Source organism: Mobula hypostoma, assembly GCF_963921235.1.
Source record: "Mobula hypostoma chromosome X1 unlocalized genomic scaffold, sMobHyp1.1 SUPER_X1_unloc_1, whole genome shotgun sequence".
Lineage (NCBI taxonomy): Eukaryota > Metazoa > Chordata > Chondrichthyes > Myliobatiformes > Myliobatidae > Mobula > Mobula hypostoma.
In genome coordinates this window covers 773315-793753 of record NW_026948165.1, presented here as the reverse complement: position 1 = coordinate 793753, position 20439 = coordinate 773315, and the positions used below count along the sequence as shown (strand labels likewise).

The following is a 20439-nucleotide window of genomic DNA, read 5'->3' as shown; positions in this document are numbered from 1 at the left end:
CCTCCCAGATACTGAAAAGCCTGAAGAGAGCAGATGTGGAGAGGACGTCTCCATCAGTGGGAGAGTCCGCAAAATGAAGGCACAGCCTCTGAATGAAGGGATGTCCTTTTAGAACTAAGATGAGGAGGAACTTCTTCAGTCAGAGATTGGTGAATCTGTGGGATTCATTGTGTCAGCGGGTGATGGAAGCCAAGCCATTGGGTATGTTTAAGGTAGAGCTTGATGGTTCTCGATCAGTAAAGAGATTGAGGGTTACGATGAGAAGATGGGAGAACGGGGTTGTGAGAGAAAAGAAATCAGCCATAGTTGAATGTGGCAGTAGACTAATTCTGCTCTGATATTTTATAGATAGATGATCCCAATTATTGATCCCAAAGGAAATTAACAGTGTCACAGTAGAATTACAAATGCACAGATATACAAAAATTAGAAGAGAAATAATAAAGAATAAGTTACCTTAACAATAAGATGTACAAACTTCACAAGTCAAAGATTACAAGATTTATGGACTTGCCTTAGATCCCTTTAAATCTTTCCTATCCATGAATCTGACCAAGTGTCTTTTAACTGATGTAATGGTACCCGCCTTTACCAATTCCTTGACAGCTCGTTCCATATATTCACCAGTGTATAAAAACATGTCCCTTATGTTCCTTTTCAATTGTTCCCCTCACATTCCTCATACCTTAAATCTGTGGCCTCTAGTTTTAGTCTCCTGTAATTTGGGAGAGTGGGTGGGGGGGAGGTGTGGATTGAGATTGTGACCATCCACTTTTTCTCTACCCCTTGTTTCACTCCAGGGTAAACAGTCCCAGTCTGTCCAGTCTGGGCAACACCCTGGTGAATCATTTCTGCACCTTCCCCAGCTTAGTTACCGTCTTGTATAGCTGGGCGACTAGAATACTCCCATGTGCTGCTTTGCCAATGAACTGTACAGCTGCACTATGACGTCCCAACAACTGGACTCAATGTCCTGACTGATAAAGGGCAATGTATCAGGTGCCACCTTCATGACCCTTGTCTGCCTGTGTGATGAGGTGCAAGTGACCCTCCACCAAATCCCACATGATGGATCCTCATGTGGAATCTGGACTCTGTGGTGGGAAATGTTCTTGAAGCTTTATTAATGAGATGCAACCTCCCCACTGATGAACGTACAGAGTACAGCACAGGAACAGGACATTTGTCCCACAGTGTTGTGCTGAACTCATCAGATCTGTAACTAAATTAATCACTTATGGCTACACAGTGTCCATATCCTTCCAGTCCTTTGAATTTACATCCCGAAGAAGGGTCTCGGCCCGAAATGTTAACTGTTTATTCACTTCCATAGATGCTTCCTGACCTGCTGAGTTCTTCCAGCAGTTTGTGTGTGTTGCTCTGGATTTCCAGTATCTGCACACTTTCTCATGTTTATCCTTTGAACTTAACCACTTCCCACCTTAGATGCATGCTCTCTGGTATTAAATATTTCCATCCTGGGGGAAAGGTACCAGCTGTCTGCTCTATCCTCAGCCTCCAGCACTCCAGAGAGGGAAAAAAGCAAGTTTGTCCAACCTCTCCTTATAGTTCATGCCCTCTAAACCAGGCAGCATCCTCTCCAAAGCACCTACACCTTTTCTGGTAGCATGGTGACCAAAACAGAATGCAATACTTTAGAGGCGGACTAGCAAGAGTATTCTAACTTACCAGCTCTTGAACTCGTTGCCTCGACTACTAATGACAAGTGTGCCATACGCCTTCTTTACCACCCTGTCAACCTGTGTAGCCACTTTCAGGGAGGAATGCACTTGAACCCCAAGATCCTTCTGCTCATCGATACTATTGAGGATCCTGCTGTTAACAGTGTGCTGTGTCTTTACTTCTGTGGAATCTCCCACCTGAGTGGAGAAGAAATGTCCAAGATGTGATTGAGAATATTGAGGCCTTGCCCTTCCAGATGTGTAGGGAATAACCCTACAGCCCTTTGAGTTCACCCATCTATACCAATCCCATTTCATTCCGCTCCCTTTCCTATTGACACCACACCAGGTTCTACCGCACACGCAAACGGGGGGGGGGGCGGGGGGAGTGTGGGTGTCAGGACACATTTCCAGCTGCCAGTTAACTCACTGACACTGCACACGGTTGGGATGTGGGAGGAAACCAGAGCATCCAACAGAAACCCACAGAGTCACAGGGAGAATGTACAAATTTCTCATACAGCCACACATAACACTCGGTAATTTCGCAGGTTAAGTACTGTTACGTAACCGGCAACAATGAATATTAATCGAGACAGGTTATATAAAAACAACCAAACATTTATTAAACACGTATAAACGATAAGGAAAAAAAACAAAGGAAAACTTTAACCAGAAGTTAACATATGCAGCTGTTCACCAACTCCACTTGGCTCTGGTTCTTAAAGCGTTAAATGCGAAAACAGTTCTTAAAGCGATACAGTCAGATATAGTTCTTAAAGCGATAACTTCAAAAGTCCAACAGTTTTACACATTCAATTGGGAGAGATTTCTCTGGAGAAGGATTTCTGCACAGATGCACCTTTACTGCTGGTTCTGTCCACAGGATTCCCGATGCCGAAAATAAACAGTTTAAATCAACTGACCTTAAATTCCTTTATAGAGAGAGAGAGAGAGCACCTTTTTGCATGAACTCATTGCCCTTTTGCAAGAGTTATCTTGATGCAGGTTCTCTCCAACGAAGACTCAATAAGTTGGATTCTTTATTAAACTGCCAAACGATGCCGACTTCTCTCGATCCTTCACTTTGATGAATTCTTCACTCTCCCTTCAAAACTGTCGGAATTGAGTAAATTGGCACTTCCAGCCACAAATTCCCAGTCCAAATACAATATCTTGTAAGAGAACACACCTTCCATTTTAAAAATGAAACTGTATCACAAAAACAAACACGCAACAGAAACGGAGGCACAACACGTTCTACCTGGAAATCTACAAACTCAAAAACCCACTGCATCACCTGAGTCGACCCTTATATAGTCACGGGGCACATATCATCACGTGACCTCACATCGGCGGGAAAATCACATCAGGTGACTTCCAAAAGACCATTACATCATTCTCACAAAAAAAAAGATCTTGAGCATGTAACACTACATGTTCGGCATAGCGTTGTGGGCCAAAGGGCCTGTATTGTGCTGTAGGTTTTCTATGTTTCTATACAGAACACTGAAGGTCAGGATCAAACTAGCGTCTGTGGAGCTGGGAGGCACTGGTTCTACCGGTGTGAGATGGGAACTGTGCATGATGATCCCGGTGTGGGTCTGACCCAGAGATAGGGAGATGGGAACTGTGCACGGTGCTCCCAGTGTGGGTCTGACCCAGAGATAGGGAGATGGGAACTGTGCACGGTGCTCCCGGTGTGGGTCTGGCCCAGGGATAGGGAGACGGGAACTGTGCACGGTGCTCCCGGTGTGGGTCTGGCCCAGGGACAGGGAGTGGGGAACTGTGCACAGTGCTCCTGGTGTGGGTCTGACCCAGGGATAGGGAGATGGGAACTGTGCACGGTGCTCCCGGTGTGGGTCTGATCCAGGGATAGGGAGATGGGAACTGTGCATGGTGCTCCCTCTGTGAGTCTGACCCAGAGGGCTAGAGGATTTAAAGAGAGTAGGAACTGGGGTCATGCTTGGTAACATTGAAGTTTCAGGAATTCTGAACCTTTGGACATTGGCTGACTGGAGTTTCAGTACACTTGTGCTTCCCCTGTGATGATCTAACACAGAGCCATTTCTCCTTGAGTACAGATTTTGATGAATGTACCATCTACGGGACCTGCAGTCAGACTTGTACCAACACGGAGGGCTCCTATACATGCAGCTGTGTGGAAGGGTACCTTCTGCAGCCGGATAACAAATCGTGTAAGGCAAAAAATGGTAAGAAGTTGCTCAACAACTAGTCTCGGAACAGCGGTGGGAAGGGTTTGTGTCTCCTTGTATCAGATGGGCAGGAATGTAGGAGATTGGAGTGGGTCGCAAACACGGGTGGGGTTTAGGGTTGGGAAGGGGCTTCACATAGATGGGGAGGGGTGTAGTGAAGGGAGGTCTGTTAGGTGTACAGTTGCCAGACTGGGATTTGGAGTGAAACAGGTGATGGGTGATCTCAATTTGGGGATCTGAATCAGAGACAGCATCAGATTTAATCGTGCTGTCTTATAGGACATGAAGCATGTTTTGCGGTACAGACCTTGGGTTCTGCAAGTGGTTTTGGATTCTTGTGTTTGAGGAACACCCTTCCTGTTCACCTGTTGTGTTCGGACGGGGGTCGCTCTGCCTGCCCCTTGTGTGTTGGGTTCGGTGGGTTGCTCTTTGCCCTCCTCTTGCACCTCCGCTGGTTATGATCTGACTGTGATTTGTGGCCCCTCGCCGTACGGTCAGTGTACTGGCTGCGTGCAGTCTGTTTGCTGGGCAGGCCTGTGTGTGTGTGAAGAAAATTGTGTATGTGCTGGTGTAAGGGGAAGTAGGGGAAGAGAAATGTGTGTGTGTGTGAGAGAGAGAGGGGTAGATATGTGAGAGAAGGAGAGACAGATATATATATCGTGGATGTGTGTGTGAGGGAGAGGGAAAGCCAGCGAGAGGGGAGTGTATTGTGTCTGTGTATCTTGCTGCTTGGTGTGTGTGAGAGAAACAGATGTGTGCAGATACGGAGAAGCAGGTATTGGTTCATGCGTGAAAAGAGTGAGGGTGGGTGGATTTCCGGGTCATCAAGGGAATGGCGGCGTAAGGAAAAGGTCTCTCGACAAAAAAGAAGGTAAACTGCCCCAAAATCAAATTTAGACAAATGCTTAATATTGCATAACTATATTAATAAAAGGGGCAAGGATGATGCCTAAGAACAAGATTAAAAAGTCCGCTCCGAAGGCTGATAAACATAAAGAGACACAGCAAGGCGACGGGCCTAGCTCCCCCACGGCAAGCCAGGACGGAGATAATGAGGAGGAATTGGTGACTCTGCCTTTGATTCTCGGAGAGATTCGCGAGTTCCGACAAGATAACAACAAACAGCTGGAGGATATTAAAGGAGAAATAGTAAAAACTAACTCGCAGATAGATGAAGCCGAAGCGAGGATTGTTGGAATTGAAGAGAAGCTACAAAACGCCGAGGAAGTGATAGCAGAAATGCTGAAGTGGAAACTAATAGATCAAGAAGGCCGCTCAAGAAGGGAAAATGTGAGGATTTACCGAGTTCCCGAAGGAACCGAAGGTAAACCCGGATTGATGATTCCCTTCTTAGAGAAGCTGCTTAGAGAGAACCTTGATATACCGGCCGCAAAAGACCTACAGATAGAAAGGGCTCACCGCGTGTTGGCACCACAGCCCCCGGCAGGCGCCCAGCCCAGATCGATTCTGGTCAGATTTCTCAGTTACAGAACGAAGGAAGAGGTGCTTAAACGGGCATGGCAAAAGAAAGGTTTCATGTGGAACAACTGTAAAATCAGTTTAGACCATGATTACGCACCGGGGATTCTTGCCAGACGGAAGGAATATACGGAAACACGGAGAGTCCTGAAGGAAAACAACATCAGATTCCAGACCCTGTATCCAGCTCGGCTGAGAGTCTTTTACGACGAAGGGACAAAAACTTACGCTACGGTGGAGGAGGCAACATTGGACCTGGCGGACTGGGGACTACCTATTAAAGTTATCACCCAACTGGAGTCGCTACTGGAGAGGATTCGGCAGAAGTCGTGGCAGTTAGTGGGGCGAGGACGCTCCACTCGAAACAGAGTGTCAAACTACAAGGAAAAACTGCAAATATTCAGACGCGAATGTACAGAGAATACAGATTAATTAGGAGAAATGACTGAAAAGAGTAAATCGGACTTAAAGGTAAAATGAAAACTGGTAACTGAAAATAAACTAGACGGAATAACTTGAATGATAGCAATATGGTCGAGACATAAATCGGAGAAAATTCTCTATGATTATTCAAACTGCTGAGGGCCCTCTAACACAGGGTGAAGATAGAGGTTATCCCTCTGAACTGAGGCGGGTCGGTGCTCAGGCCTCACTGTGGGAAGTCGGGAAAAATTTTCAAATGTTATACGTTCAAAAATGTCTAGGGTGTGGTTATATGTTTTGGTTTACTGTTGAGAAGGGATTGCTTACTGTTTGGTTAGAAAAGGAGAGTGTTTTTTCTACTAGAGAAAAATGCAAACTGAATTGGTAAAAATAATTTCCTATAATGTTAATGGGGTTTTGAATCCAATTAAAAGAAATAAGATTATGTCTAAATTGAAAAAAGAGAGGGCACAAATAGCTTTCCTCCAGGAAACACATATGAGCCAAGCTGAACATGGAAAATTAAAAAGAATGGGCTTTAAGCATGTATTTTATTCATCATATAAATTGAGTCACAAAAGAGGGGTAGCTACTTTAGTATCAAGTACTCTTAATTATGAACATATTTCAGAGACTAAAGACAAAGAAGGACGGTTTGTAAAAATCACAGGAAGAATAGAAGGTACAGAAATAACATTGCTGAATGCTTATGCTCCTCCAGGTTGTGAATGGTCATTTTATAGACACATTTTTGACCTAATGGTCAGTTCTCAAGGGCTAGTAATTTGTGGAGGGGATTTTAATATTAGATTAAATCCTGTTTTAGATTCTTCAAGAATAGTTACTCAGAATAAACCTCTGACTCGGAAAATGAATTTATTGATGGAGGAGTTGGGAATTATAGATGTGTGGAGGGAATTACACCCACTAGTAAAGATTATACACATTACTCTTTCCCTCATTCAGCCTATTCAAGGATAGACTATTTCTTTATCTTTAATACAGATAGACTCAGGATAAAAAACTGTAATATTGCAACAATTGATCTGTCGGATCATAGCCCAGTCTCTATGTCTCTAATCCTGGAAAAGAAAATGAGGAAAACACTATGGAGGCTATACTCACATATACTCAATAACCCAAAAGTAATGGAGAGATTAAGGGGAGAAATCAAAGAATATCTAGACCTTAATGACACGGGAGAAACATCACCAGTGATCTTATGGGATACGTTGAAAGCTGTACTGAGAGGGAAAATTATTTCCATTACCACTCACCTGAAAAAAATCAATGCGCAAAAATTAGCAGACCTTCAAGGAAAATTAAAACAACTTCAAGTTGTAGATAGCAACAGAAGTAATTCAAATCTGAAACAGGAAATTAGGAAATTGCAAAGTGAAATTGACAATATTTATACATTGGAAACTCAAAGAAATTTTCTTTACCTGAGACAAAAGAATTATGAAGTAGGAGGTAAATCAGCTAGATTATTAGCATATAACTTACGAAAACAACAAGCAGACAATACAATTCATAAAATAAAGAATCCAAAGACAAAGCTTGTGGAGAGTACAATAGGGAAAATTCAAGAGAGTTTTGAAACATATTATCGAGAGCTGTACTCCCAACCCTGGGCCCTCAATGAGCCCTATATAGACAGTTTATTGAATTTTTTAGATCTACCTAAACTTACAGATTTACAAAATGAAAGTTTATTAGAACCAGTAACTGTCAAAGAACTGAACGTGGCCATCTCTAGGTTAAAGGCTGGAAAGTCCCCGGGTTCTGATGGGTTTACCTCAGAGTGGTACAAATCGCTGAAGTAACAGTTAACCCCATTACTACTTAACACCTTTAATTGGATCCTGCAGAGAGGAGAAACTCCACCTTCCTGGAGAGGAGCGATTATTTCAGTTATTCCTAAAGAGGGTAAAGATAAACTAGAATGTGGCAATTATCGGCCAATTAGTGTTCTTAATTTAGATTACAAACTATTTACATCTATATTAGTGCGCAGATTGGAAAAGTTTTTACCTGGCCTAATCCATTTAGACCAGACTGGATTTATTCAACAAAGACACACACAGGACAACATAAGGAGAAGTCTGCACATATTAGAACAGGTTAATAAGAATGGGACAGAGACAATGGTAGTAGGATTAGATGCTGAGAAAGCTTTTGATTCGGTTAGTTGGGCATTCCTATACAGAGTGTTAGGAAGATTCGGCTTTCAAGAAAGGTTTATTAAAGTAATTCAGACTCTGTATGACAGCCCAACAGCCCGAATTAAGATAAATGGAGACCTCTCTGACTCCTTCATTTTAGAGAGAGGCACTAGACAGGGATGCCCAATTTCTCCTCTCCTTTTTGTGCTATATATTGAACCACTTGCCCAACTAATAAGACAGAGCGAAATCGTAAAAGGTATCAAGGTGGCAGGGATTGAACAGAAAATGGCGTTATTCGCAGATGATGTTTTGGTCTATCTGAGTGAACCAGAAAAATCATTTATAGGTTTGTTTACACTGTTGGATGACTTTGGGAAAATATCAGGTTATAAAATAAATGTAAAGAAAACGCAGGTTATGTCCCTAAGTTATACACCATCCAAAAAATTGCAGGATACATACGATCTTAAGTGGGAAGCTAAATCATTAAAATATTTAGGAATAACCCTGCCGAAGGATCTTTCAACACTGTCAGAGGTAAATTATGGGCCATTAATCTCAGAGATAAAAGCAGATATGCATAGATGGAATCTTATCCCCTTTTTAAGTTTAAATTCAAGGATAAATACTATAAAAATGAATATTCTTCCTCAGTTACTGTATCTTTTCCGTACTTTACCTGTGGAGGTGGATGATAATCAATTCAGGGAATGGGACAAATGGATTTCCCGCTTCATTTGGCAAGGAAAGAAACCTAGAATTCGATATAACACCTTACAGTTAGGGAAGGAAGGAGGAGGTATGGTTCTTCCTTGCCTGAGAAATTATTTTTATGCCTCACAGATAACCCCTCTGTTATATTGGTGTAATAGGGAATATAAGGCTAGATGGAAGGAAATAGAATTTGGATTAGTTGACAGTTTTCCTCTACAGGCCTCAATAGCTGACAAAGGATTGATGGCCCAGTTGGAAAAATTTAAAAACAGTTGGATAAATCTTACATTAAAAGTATGGCAGAAGGTGGTTAATTCGTGTGGAATTAATAACATGTTAAAACTCTTCAGATGGTGTGCATATGACACCGAATTCCTTCCCAACAGAGGAGGTAAAAGATTTAAATTATGGATAAAGAAAGGTCTTACAACCTACCTCTCATTTATAGATAAGAGAGTATTACAAAGTTTCCAAATTCTGCAGGACAAACATGGCCTAGAACACAATGACTTTTTTAGGTACCTTCAAGTACGAAACTATGTTAACCAGAGTTGTAGATATACAGACCTATCAACAGTAGAATTAGAATTTTTCAAGATTCTGAATTCGGCTTGCAGTTCACTACCTAGTAAATCAGTTTCTCGATTATATAATGCACTCTCCCATGCAAAAAATGTAAACACATTGTATATTAAAGAGAAGTGGGAGAAAGAAGCGGGGTTGGTACTTTCAGAGGAGGCTTGGGGGAAAATCTGCAGCTTTCAATGGTCCTCGACTAATTCTTTGACTTGGAGAGAACATTGTTGGAAAAACATTATAAGATACTTCAAGACCCCATATCAGGAAAAATATAAAGATACAAACGTGATGTGTTGGAGAAGGTGCGGCTCCAAGGAGGCAAATCATTTTCATATTTTCTGGGATTGCCCTAAATTAAGTATATATTGGGAAGGTATTCATAGAACATTAGTTAAGGTACTTAGGTCCCAGATACCTCTGAACTTTGAGACGCTGTATTTGGGGCATGTATTGTTTCTTGAACAGAAGGAAGATATAAAGTTGCTGCAGGCCCTCTTAGCGGCAAGTAAGAAATCAATCACTAGAAAGTGGCTAAATCCAATACCACCTACATTAGAAGATTGTCACAAAATTATCTTGGAAATATTTAAAATGGAAAAGTTGACTTACTCCCTGAGAATTCAAAAAGAAACATTTTATCAAATCTGGAATAAATGGATTGAATATATAACCCCAATGTGAGCAGACTTTAGATGACTCTCCTAATGATTTATACTGCTCTTCTCATCAACACAGTAATATTGCTAACGTAGCACCCCTAGTCTAAATGTCTACTGTTTTTTGTTTTCTTTTGGAAAATAGAGAATTAATACAAGTAAAGGAAAAGATTTGGGAAAGGGATAAAAAATGATAAAATTAAGTAAATAAGTACATAGGGATTGGATAATTATGTCTGGGGGCAGGAGCAAGCATGAACAAATTAGGATATAAACACTTACAATGGTTGTTACATAGGCTTACATACAACATTTTGGACCAGTAGAAATGGTCCAGAAGTGTTATATGGAAACTATTATTACCATTTTTCTTAACAACTAATACCATTACTTAGCCTAATAGATTAGAATTACCACTGTACATAATTATCTATTTAAGTGTCTAATTTCCTTTTCTGTCATCTCAATGTGTACTTAAGAATGTATAAATAATTATAGTTTTATACATATAAAAAAATGGAAAAGGTTATACGTGTGAAAAAAGTACATGATACTTGTGAATTCCTTATCCAAATAAAAATAAAATTTAAAAAAAAGAGTGAGGGTGAGAAGACATTTGCGTGCTTGCGTGTGTGTGTGTGGGTGTTCTTTGTTTCCTGGTACCTGTGTATTTGTTCTAGAGAGAGAAAAAAAACAAATGTTTGTGTGTGCTATCTGACAGAGCCATTGACTCATTGGTAGACGTACTTGTTTTTGTGTGATGCTTTTGCTTTTCTGGAGTGGAGAAGTGTGCATAACCCAACTGAAGGTAAACGATTGCCTGTGTGTGCAGTGAGACTCGGTCCAGATTCACAGTCCTTCACAAGAGCGAACTGTGAACTATTGGACTTGTGTTGCAAGGGAAGTCTGGAGCAGCTGGGACTGTCTTACCAGGGGCGAAGGCAGCTGAGTGGTGACCTAATAGAGGATGAAAGATCAGAATCGGGTTTCTTATCACTGATTTCTATGACATGAAATCTGTTGTAGTACAGTGTAAATACATATATTAGGTATGCCACAGTAGAGTAGCAGTTAGCATGATGCTCTAGGCATTAGAGTTCAGAGTTCAATTCTGGCGTCCTCTGTAAGAAAGTTGTACCTTCTTCCTGTGTGTGCTTTGGTTTCCTCCCGGTGCTCCGGTTTCCTTCCACAGTCCAAAGACGTGCCAGTTAGTAGGTTAATTCTGGCCATTGTAAATTGTTCTGTGATTATGCTAGAGTTAAATCAGTGGGTTGCTGGGCGGTGCCGCTCAGTGGGCCGGAAAGCCTGTTCCGCACTGTATCTCTAAATAAAATAAAATTACTATAAATTACAAAATAAATAGTGCCAAAAATGGAATAATAATAATGTAATGTTTATGGTCTGTTCAGAAATCTGATGATGGAGGAGAAAAAGCTGTTGCTGAGTCATTGGACGTGGGTCTTCAGGCTACTGTACTTCCTCCCTGGTGGTATTAATGAGAAAAGAGTATGTCCTGGATGGTGATAGATCCCACTGCCTTCTTGAAGCTCTGCCTCTTGATGTTTTCCTCAATAATGGGGAGTGTTGTGCCTGTGATGGAGCTGGCTGTGTCTACACCCCTCTACAGCCTTTGCAATCCTGTGCATTGGAGCCTCCACAGCAGACTGTGATGCAACCAGTCAGAATGCTCTCCAATCTACATGTATAGAAATTTGTTAGTCTTAAGTGACATACCAAATGCCCTCAAACTTCTAATCAAGTAACGTTTCCTTGTGATTGCATCAATGAGGAGTAAAGATAAGGTGGGTGGTCACAATCTTTTCTCCAGGGCAAGGGAGTCTAAAACCCCAAGGTACAGGTTTAAGGCGAGAGAGGAAAGATTTAAAAGGGTCCTGAGAGGGAAGTTTTTTCACACAGAAGGTGGTAGGTAGGTGGAATGAGGAAGTGTCAGAAGTGGGTGCAATTTGGACAGGTACATAGGTACAAAAAGTTTAGAGGATATGGGCCAAATGCAAACAAATGGGGTTAGTGTTGTTAAAGATCTTTCAAAGTCAAGTTTATTGTCACCTGCACAAGTCCACGTGTATACAGGTGCAGTGAAAAACATACTTGCAACAACATCACAGGAATAGAGCATCAGATACATACATTCACAAGAAAACTTCAATTATATAAAATTATACAAGAAAGAACACAAAACAAAAAGGAAACAAAGTCCATTGTGTAGAGTGGTTGCAGTGTTGCTGTACTGAGGTAACGATCAGGGTTGTGCTGGTTGGTTCAGGAACCGAATGGTTGAAGGGAAGTAGCTGTTCCTGAACCTGGTGGTGTGGGACTTCAGGCTTCTGTATCTCCTGCACGATGGGAGTTGTGAGAAGATGGCATGGCCCAGGTGGTGGGGATCTCTGATGATGGACGTTGCCTTCTTGAGGCAACACCCATGATGCTCCCGAAGTTGGGGAGGGAGTTTATATAGTTCATCTTTGATTCATGTTGTTCTTGTAAATACAAGAGTCCATGGGGGAGAGTCTGGTTTCTGTGATGTGCTGAGCTGTGTCCACAACTCTCTGTGGTTTCTCATGGTCTCAGGCAGAGCAGTTGTCATACCAAGCCGTGATTTTTTCGGACATGATGCTTTCTGTGATGCATTGATAAAAATAGGTAAAGATTGACGAGGGCTTGCCAAATATCTTTAGCCTCTTGAGGAAATAGAGGTGCTATTGAATTATCTTAGCCATAATACAAATGTGGTTAGACCAGGACAGGCTATTGGTGATGTTTCTGCATCGGAACGTGAAGCTCTCAACCTTCTCTAGGGAGCTAGGGCTTTACTCTTTGGAGAGAAGGAGGATGAGAGGAGACATGATAGGGGTATACAAGATATTAAGAGGAATAGTCAGAGTGGACAGCCAGCGCCTCTTCCCCAGGGCACCACTGCTCAATACAAGAGGACATGGCTTTAAGGTAAGGGTGGGAAGTTCAAGGGGGATATTAGAGGAAGGTTTTTCACTCAGAGAGTGGTTGGTGCGTGGAATGCACTGCCTGAGTCAGTGGTGGAGGCAGATACACTAGTGAAGTTTAAGAGACTGTTAGGACAGGTATATGGAGGAATTTAAGGTGGGGGGTTATATGGGAGGTAGGGTTTAAGGGTTGGCACAGCATTGTGGGCCGAAGAGCCTGTACTGTGCTGTACTATTCTATGTTCTTGACCTCAGCACTGTTGCTGTAAAGAATATGTAGCGTGTGCACTGGCCCCCTCCTGAAGTCAATGATATTGAGGGAAGAGCTCTTTTGGCTGCATCACAGCCTAGTATGGAAATACCAATGTCCTTGAATGGAAAAGCCTGCAGAGAAGTAGTGGATATGGCTCAGTCCAGCACTGAGCATTCAGTACATCCACATGGAGCGTTGTTGCAGGAAAGTAGCATCAAGGACCCACCATCCAGGCCATGCTTTCTTCTCCCTGCTGCTATCAGGAAGGAGGTACAAGAGTCTCAGGACCCCCACCACTAGGTTCAGGAACAGTTATTACCCCTCAACCATCAGGCTCTTGAACCAAAGGTGATAACCTCACTCAACTTCATTTGGCCCAACAACATAGGGTGTTCGCACAACCTATGGACTCACTTTCAAGGACTCTACATCTCATGTCCTTGATATTTATTGCCTATTCATTTATTATTATGATTTCTTTCTTTTTTTATTTGCACAGTTTGTTGTCGTTTGCACATTGGTTGTTTGTCCTATTAGGTATGGTCTTTCATTGACTCTGTTGTGTTCTTGTAATTACTTTGAACTTTGAGAGAAACATTGAAACTGCACAGAGTTGTGGATACAGCTCAGCACATTATAGAAACAAGCCTCCCCTTCGTAAACTGTGCCTGCATTTCTCACTGCCTCAGTAAAGCAATGAACATAATCAAAGACCCCACCCATTCTCTCTTCTCTCCCTCCCATTGGGTAGAAGATAATAAAGTTTGAAAACATGTACCATCAAGGTTCAAGGACAGCTTCTATCCTGCTGTTATAGGACTATTGAATAGTTCCCTTGTATAATAAGATGGACTGTTGACCTCATAATCTAACTCGTTGTGGCCCTTGGACCTTATTGTCTGCCCGCACTGCACTTTCTCTGTAACTGTAACATTTTATTCTGCATTCTGTTATTGCTTTTCTCTTGTACCACCTCAAAGAGCCGTTGTAATGAATTGATCTATGAGTGGCATACAACATGTTTTTCAGTGTACCTCACTATGTGACAATTGTAAACCAAAGTTGTCACAACACCAATAGGCTTCTGGTTGGGAATTAAGTGTGATTGTTTTCACTCTTTCTTGATAGAACCAGTGGACCGGCCGCCAATCCTTCTCATCGCCAACTCCCAGACCATCATCGCCAGCAACCTTCAGGGGGTCAGCATCAGCTTCGTCAACCCTGTTAGGACTAAGCAGACCACAGCCATGGACTTCATCTATGCCAAGGAAACTGTGTGCTGGGTTCACGTGGGAGACACGGCCTCCGAGTCTCGACTCAAGTGTGCCAAAATCACCAACCTCAAGGGTTTCTCAGAGGAGAGGACCATCAACATCACTCTCAGTGTCCACCGTGAGTTGGCTCCTTCCTTCCTCTGCTCTTGATGTAGTCCGCTCCATTTCAGACAGAGATGTGGTGCCGGGAGCGGGTGGAGAACGTTTCCTCTCTGAGGGCAGAGAGCCCTTGAAACTCTCATAAGAAAAAGTGTAAGAAATAGGAGCAGGAGTAGGCCACCTGGCCCATTGAGCCTGATCTGACTGTGGACTCAGCTCCACCTACCTGTCTTTTCACCATAACCATTAATTCTCCAGCTCTGCAAAAATTTATCAAGCTGTGTCTTAAATATATATAATAAGGTAGCTTCTACTGCTTCCCTGGGCAGAGAATTGCACAGATTCACTACTCTCTGGGAAAAGCAGTTTCTTCTTATCGCTGTCCAAAATCTATTCCCCCAAATCTTGAGGCCATGTCCCCTAGTTCTAGTCTCATTCATCCTTGGAAACAACTTTCCGGCTCCTCTAATGTCTTCCATTCATAATTTCATCCTTTTCTATAAGATCTCCTCTTATTCTTATGAATTCCAGCAAGTATCGTCCCAGGTGACTCAATCTCTCTTCATCTCCAGAATTAATCCGGTGAATCTCCTCTGCACCACCTCTATACCCACAATGTCTTTCCTAAAGTAAGGAGACCAGAACTGCCTGATGAAACTGCTTTTATCCAGATCTCTTACTACTTTGTCCTTAATGGTAGCTTCAAGCATTTTACCAGCTATAGACATTAAGCTAACTGGCCTATAGTTACCCACGTCTTGCCTGCATCACCTTTTTTTTAAAACAATGGCATCGCATTCACTGTTTTCCAGTCTACTCCCCTGCTCGCTGCTTCCCCCCGAAGGGCAGCTGGAGCAGGGTTTGTGGATACAGTCGAGATGGGAGAGAGGTCATGTTGAGATGGGTAGACCATAAGAATAGGAGAAGAATTACACTATTTGGCTCATTGAGTCTACTTCGCCATTCCATTATGGCTGGTTTAATATCCCTCTCAACCCTATTCTCCTGCTTTCTCCCCATAACCTTTGACACCCTTACTGCTTTAAATATACTCAATGACTTGGTCTCCACAGATTCACTAGCCTCTAGCTAAAGAAATTCCTCTTCATCTATGTTATAAAGGAACATCCCTCTAATGTGAGGATGTGCTGCCTACTATATTAAACATCCATTTATCTAGTCTCTTCAATATTCAATAATTTTCAATGAGATACTCCCTCATTCTTCTTAACTCTAGCGAGAACAGGCCCAGAGCCATCAAACACTTCTCATACGTTAACCTTTTCATTCCCAGGATCATTCTTGTGAACCTCCCCTGGACCCTCTCCAATGCCAGCACATCCTTTCTTAGATAAGGGGCCCCCATCCACCCCACACTGACTTCCAAAGGAGCCTGGGATAGGATGAGTGTTCTTTGAGAGAGGGAGGGAGGTGGTGACAGAGGCTTGTTTTCGGGGTATTAATGAGGTGGTGTTGGAAACATTTGTGTGGGGTGTGACTAATACTGTGGGAGTTGTGGAGCTTTAGGAAAAGGCGGCAAGGAGTTCGTTTGAGCTTGGATGGGGAAGTGATTCAGCCAGTACAGGCAAGGAGATTATCTCTCTTGTTACCTTTCCCACAGTCCGGCTCCCTCCTCACCGCCCCTCCCTCAGCGTGGCGCTCTATGCTGTCTGCCCCTCCGACAGCACAGTGCTCCTTCCTCACCACCCCTCCCACAAGCATGACACTCCCTCCTCACTGCCCTTCCCACAGCGTGGTGCTCCCTCCTCACCGCTCCTCCTACAGCGTGATGCTCCTTCCTCACTGTCCCTCCCAGAGTGTGACGCTCCCTCCTCACCGTCCCTCCCACTGCACGGTGCTCCCTCCTCACCACCTCTCTCACAGCACAGCGCTCCCTCCTCACCGCCCCTCCCACATGATGGCGCTCCCTCCTCATCGCCCCTCGCAATGCATGGTGTTCCACTTTGCTGCCTCTCCCAGAGCACGGCACTCCCTCCTCACTGTCCCTCACACAGCGCGGCGCTCCCTGCGCCCCTCCCACAGCCATCTTGAAGCACTGCCTGCTGAATCGGACATTGAGAGCAGGGTTGGAATCTTGGCTGCCCGTACTGACAGTGCTATGTCATGTCTCGAGGAAGGCAGCAGTCCTGTGGCTGCCAACAGCTTGCACACTGTCTGGGCTGACTGCCTGACCATATTTAACACGGCTTTAGAGAACTTGAACTGCACTGCAGCGAGTGCAGGGGAGACTCAGCAGGATGTTCCCTGGGATTGAGTGTTTCATTTGGGAAACACTCAATCCACCCCTTCCCAGCTCTGTTACACCCTGCCTTCCTTACACCCCTCTTGTCTATGTACTGCCCTGCAATCCCTACACCCGACCCTGTCTATAACCCCCTCCAGACCATCCGGATTTTGTAACACCTGCTAGTGCTGACAATCCCAGACCGGCACCTTGATGATTCCCTATTGCACCATTGGTAGCTGTGCCTTCATTTGCCTGCGTTCCTGAGCTCTGCAACTCCTTCCCTATTTATCTCTCCCTCTTTCCCTGCATCAATTACCTGGTTTTTCAGAGTTCTGGAACTCCCTCCCTATTCTCCCTGGCCTCCTCCCTTTCAGTGTTTGCTCATATGGGTTATTTGGGTGGCTTAACAGGTTCAGAATTTTGTGGGAATGCTAGGAGTTGGAGTTGTCTTAGCTTGTTACCGACCACCACATACAGACAGACAGTGACACAAATACACCTACTAATACTGACATAGGCAGAGTCTCTCTCTCTCTCTCTCTCTCTCTCTCGTGTGCGCTCACTCACTCACTCAGAGATCTGTCCTCCACTTTGCTGAGACATGGCACTGTGCCTGTGACCTGTCTGGTGTAATCTCTGCACACCTGTCAGGTAGTGTTGCAGTAGAGTTGAACAAAGCCAATTGGTGTTGGATAAACAGCTCCTCATGAATCATGCCTTGTTTTTGCGATTTCCCACCCTGATTGCCAGTCTTCTCTCCCTGAGAACCTGCTCGTGATCATTTCAGGATTGGCAGTTTCACTCTGAAATGATAGGTTGTGTATTAGTGCAAGATGGATGGAGGTTTGTAGTGGTGCTGGAGGCAGTTCATAGCGACGGGGAGAGGTGTAGGGACTGGCGGGGTTCATAGATGGGGGGGTGTGTAGGGGAGGGGGGAACAGGGATGAGAAGGCTGTAGGGGAAGGAGGTGGTCATAGAGATGGGGATGGGGTGTAGGGGAAGGGGGGGTCACAGAGACAGGGAGTGATGTAGGAGACTGAGGGAATTGCTGAGGCGGGGAGGTGTGTAGGGGAGGGAAGGGGGTCACAGAGATGGAAAGGGGTGTAGGGGTGGGAGGGGATCACAGAGACAGGGAGGGGTACAAAGTCCGGAAGGGTTGGGGAGGGGTCACAGAGATGTGTTGGGGCCAGATTGGGTTAATTTAGAAATTTGTGATTGGAGGGAAGCATTCAGAGTTGGAATCTATTGCTCAGCTGTTTCGGAGTCATTGTGAGTCATTTCCAAAAACTGCCGAGTGGGTTGTTTCGGAGCATTGAAGAGAAAGAGTGGTGGAGATGGGGGAGGGGGGAGAGAGAGAGAGAGAGAAAGAAAGAGACAGAGGATGTGGGTAGTGTGAGACAGGGAGTCAGACGAATGGTCTGCATGCTGCTGTTATCTGTCAGGAACTCTATATGTTGCCCTGTGCGGCGCTGTCTGGGAGCTTTGCACGTGCCCCAGAGCTGGTTTTGGTTTTGTTGTGAAATCCTGTGCATTTGGGAGTTATGAAATCTGGCAGAGATTGTAGCTTTTCTTTGGAATCAAAACTTTGAGGAACTGAGAAAGGAAAAGCCATTCTAAATATTTTTTCATTTTGAGAAATACTTTCTAAAGTTGTGACCATTATGCACTAAACACTGGGCTGGGCTCAGTGTGAGAGGTTTAAGCAGGCCTGTGACCCATTTGCACTGATCCCATATGTTCCATTCTCCCCACATTCCCATCTATTCCCCAACATTCTTCCCATCTGCCACACACATTTTGCGGGGAGGGGGTGTTGGGGGTGGATAATTCAAAGCAGTCAATTAGCCCATCAACCCCACATGTTGTTAGGATGTGGCAGAAAATTGGAGCACCTGAGGGAACATGTAGTCACAGCGGGAACTTTACACAGATACACATACACACACACACACACACACACACACACACAGACAAGAAAGCACAGACACACACACAGAGGCAGACATAGATAAACAAACAGACACACGCAGATACTTTATACTTTATTGTCGCCAAACAATTGATACTAGAGTGTACAATCATCACAGCATATTTGATTCTGTTCTTCATGCTCCCTGGAGTACAAATCGATAGTAAATATTAAAAATTTAAATTATAAATCGTAAATAGAAAATAGAAAAGTGAAAGTAAGGTGGTGCAAAAAAACCCAGAGGCAGGTCCGGATATTTGGAGGGTACGGCCCAGATCCGGGTCAGGATCCGTTCAGCAGTCTTATCACAGTTGGAAAGAAGCTGTTCCCGAATCTGACCATACGAGTCTTCAAGCTCCTGAAACTTCTCCCGGAGGGAAGAGGGATGAAAAGTGTGTTGGCTGGGTGGGTCGTGTCCTTGATTATCCTGGCAGCACTGCTCCGACAGCGTGCGGTGTAAAGTGAGTCCAAGGACGGGAGATTGGTTTGTGTGATGTGCTGCGCCGTGTTCACGATCTTCTGCAGCTTCTTCCGGTCTTGGACAGGACAGCTTCCATACCAGGGTGTGATGCACCCTAGAAGAATGCTTTCTATGGTGCATCTATAAAAATTAGTGAGTGTTTTAGGGGTCAGGCCAAATTTCCTTAGCTTCCTCAGGAAGTAAAGACGCTGGTGGGCCTTCTTGGCAGTGGACTCTGCTTGGTTGGACCAAGTCAGGTCATTTGTGATATTGACCCCGAGGAACTTATAGCTTTTGACCTGTTCCACTTGCGCACCACCGATGTAAATGGGATCGTGTGGTCCGCTACCCCTTCTGAAGTCAATAAGCAATTCCTTCGTCTTGCTGACATTAAGGGATAGGTTATTGTCTTCACACCATACCACCAGGTTCTTAATTTCCTCTCTGTACTCAAACTCATCATTACCTGAGATATGGCCTACAATTGTACGTACGTACACACACACACACACACACACACACTCACTCACTCACTCACTCTCTCTCTCTCTCAGACACACAGATATATGCATACACACACACACACACACACAGACACACAAACACAGATATACACACAAACACACACGCATACACAGACACACACATGCACACAAGATGCACACACACCCACACCCACACACAGACATAGATAAACAATCACACACACACAAAAACCAACATACACAGATATACACATGGACACAGCCATACACACAAACACACTCCCTCTCTCTCTCTCTCTCTCTCTCTCTCTCACACACGCACACACACACACACACACACACACACACACACACAAACAGACATACACAGATATGCACACAGACACACTCACACACACACACACACATACAGACATACACAGATATGCACACACACACACTCACACACACACACACACACACACATACAGACATACACAGATATGCACACAGACACACTCACACACACACACACACACACACACACACACACACACACACATACAGACATACACAGATATGCACACAGACACACCCATACACACAAACACACGAGCACACACACACAAAGACCCACACACACAGACACATACAGATTGAAACACACAGACCCACACACACAGAAACAGGTACACTCATGAACAAACACACGCTGAGAGATACAAACGCACATATGCACACACAGACACACAGATACAAACACAGACAGAAACACATACATGTACACACAGACAC

At 44.0% G+C, this 20439-nt stretch overlaps 1 protein-coding gene across 1 annotated transcript in view; it reads left to right on the top strand.

Moving 5' to 3' along the window:
• The window catches only part of LOC134341384 (low-density lipoprotein receptor-related protein 1-like), a 286341-nt gene that overhangs the window by 53695 nt on the left and 212207 nt on the right, over positions 1-20439 (top strand). The window contains exons 4-5 of the mRNA XM_063039246.1: positions 3767-3895; positions 14259-14522. Of these exons, the coding sequence (XP_062895316.1) occupies positions 3767-3895; positions 14259-14522 (393 nt within the window). The remainder of the gene's footprint in view (positions 1-3766; positions 3896-14258; positions 14523-20439) is intronic.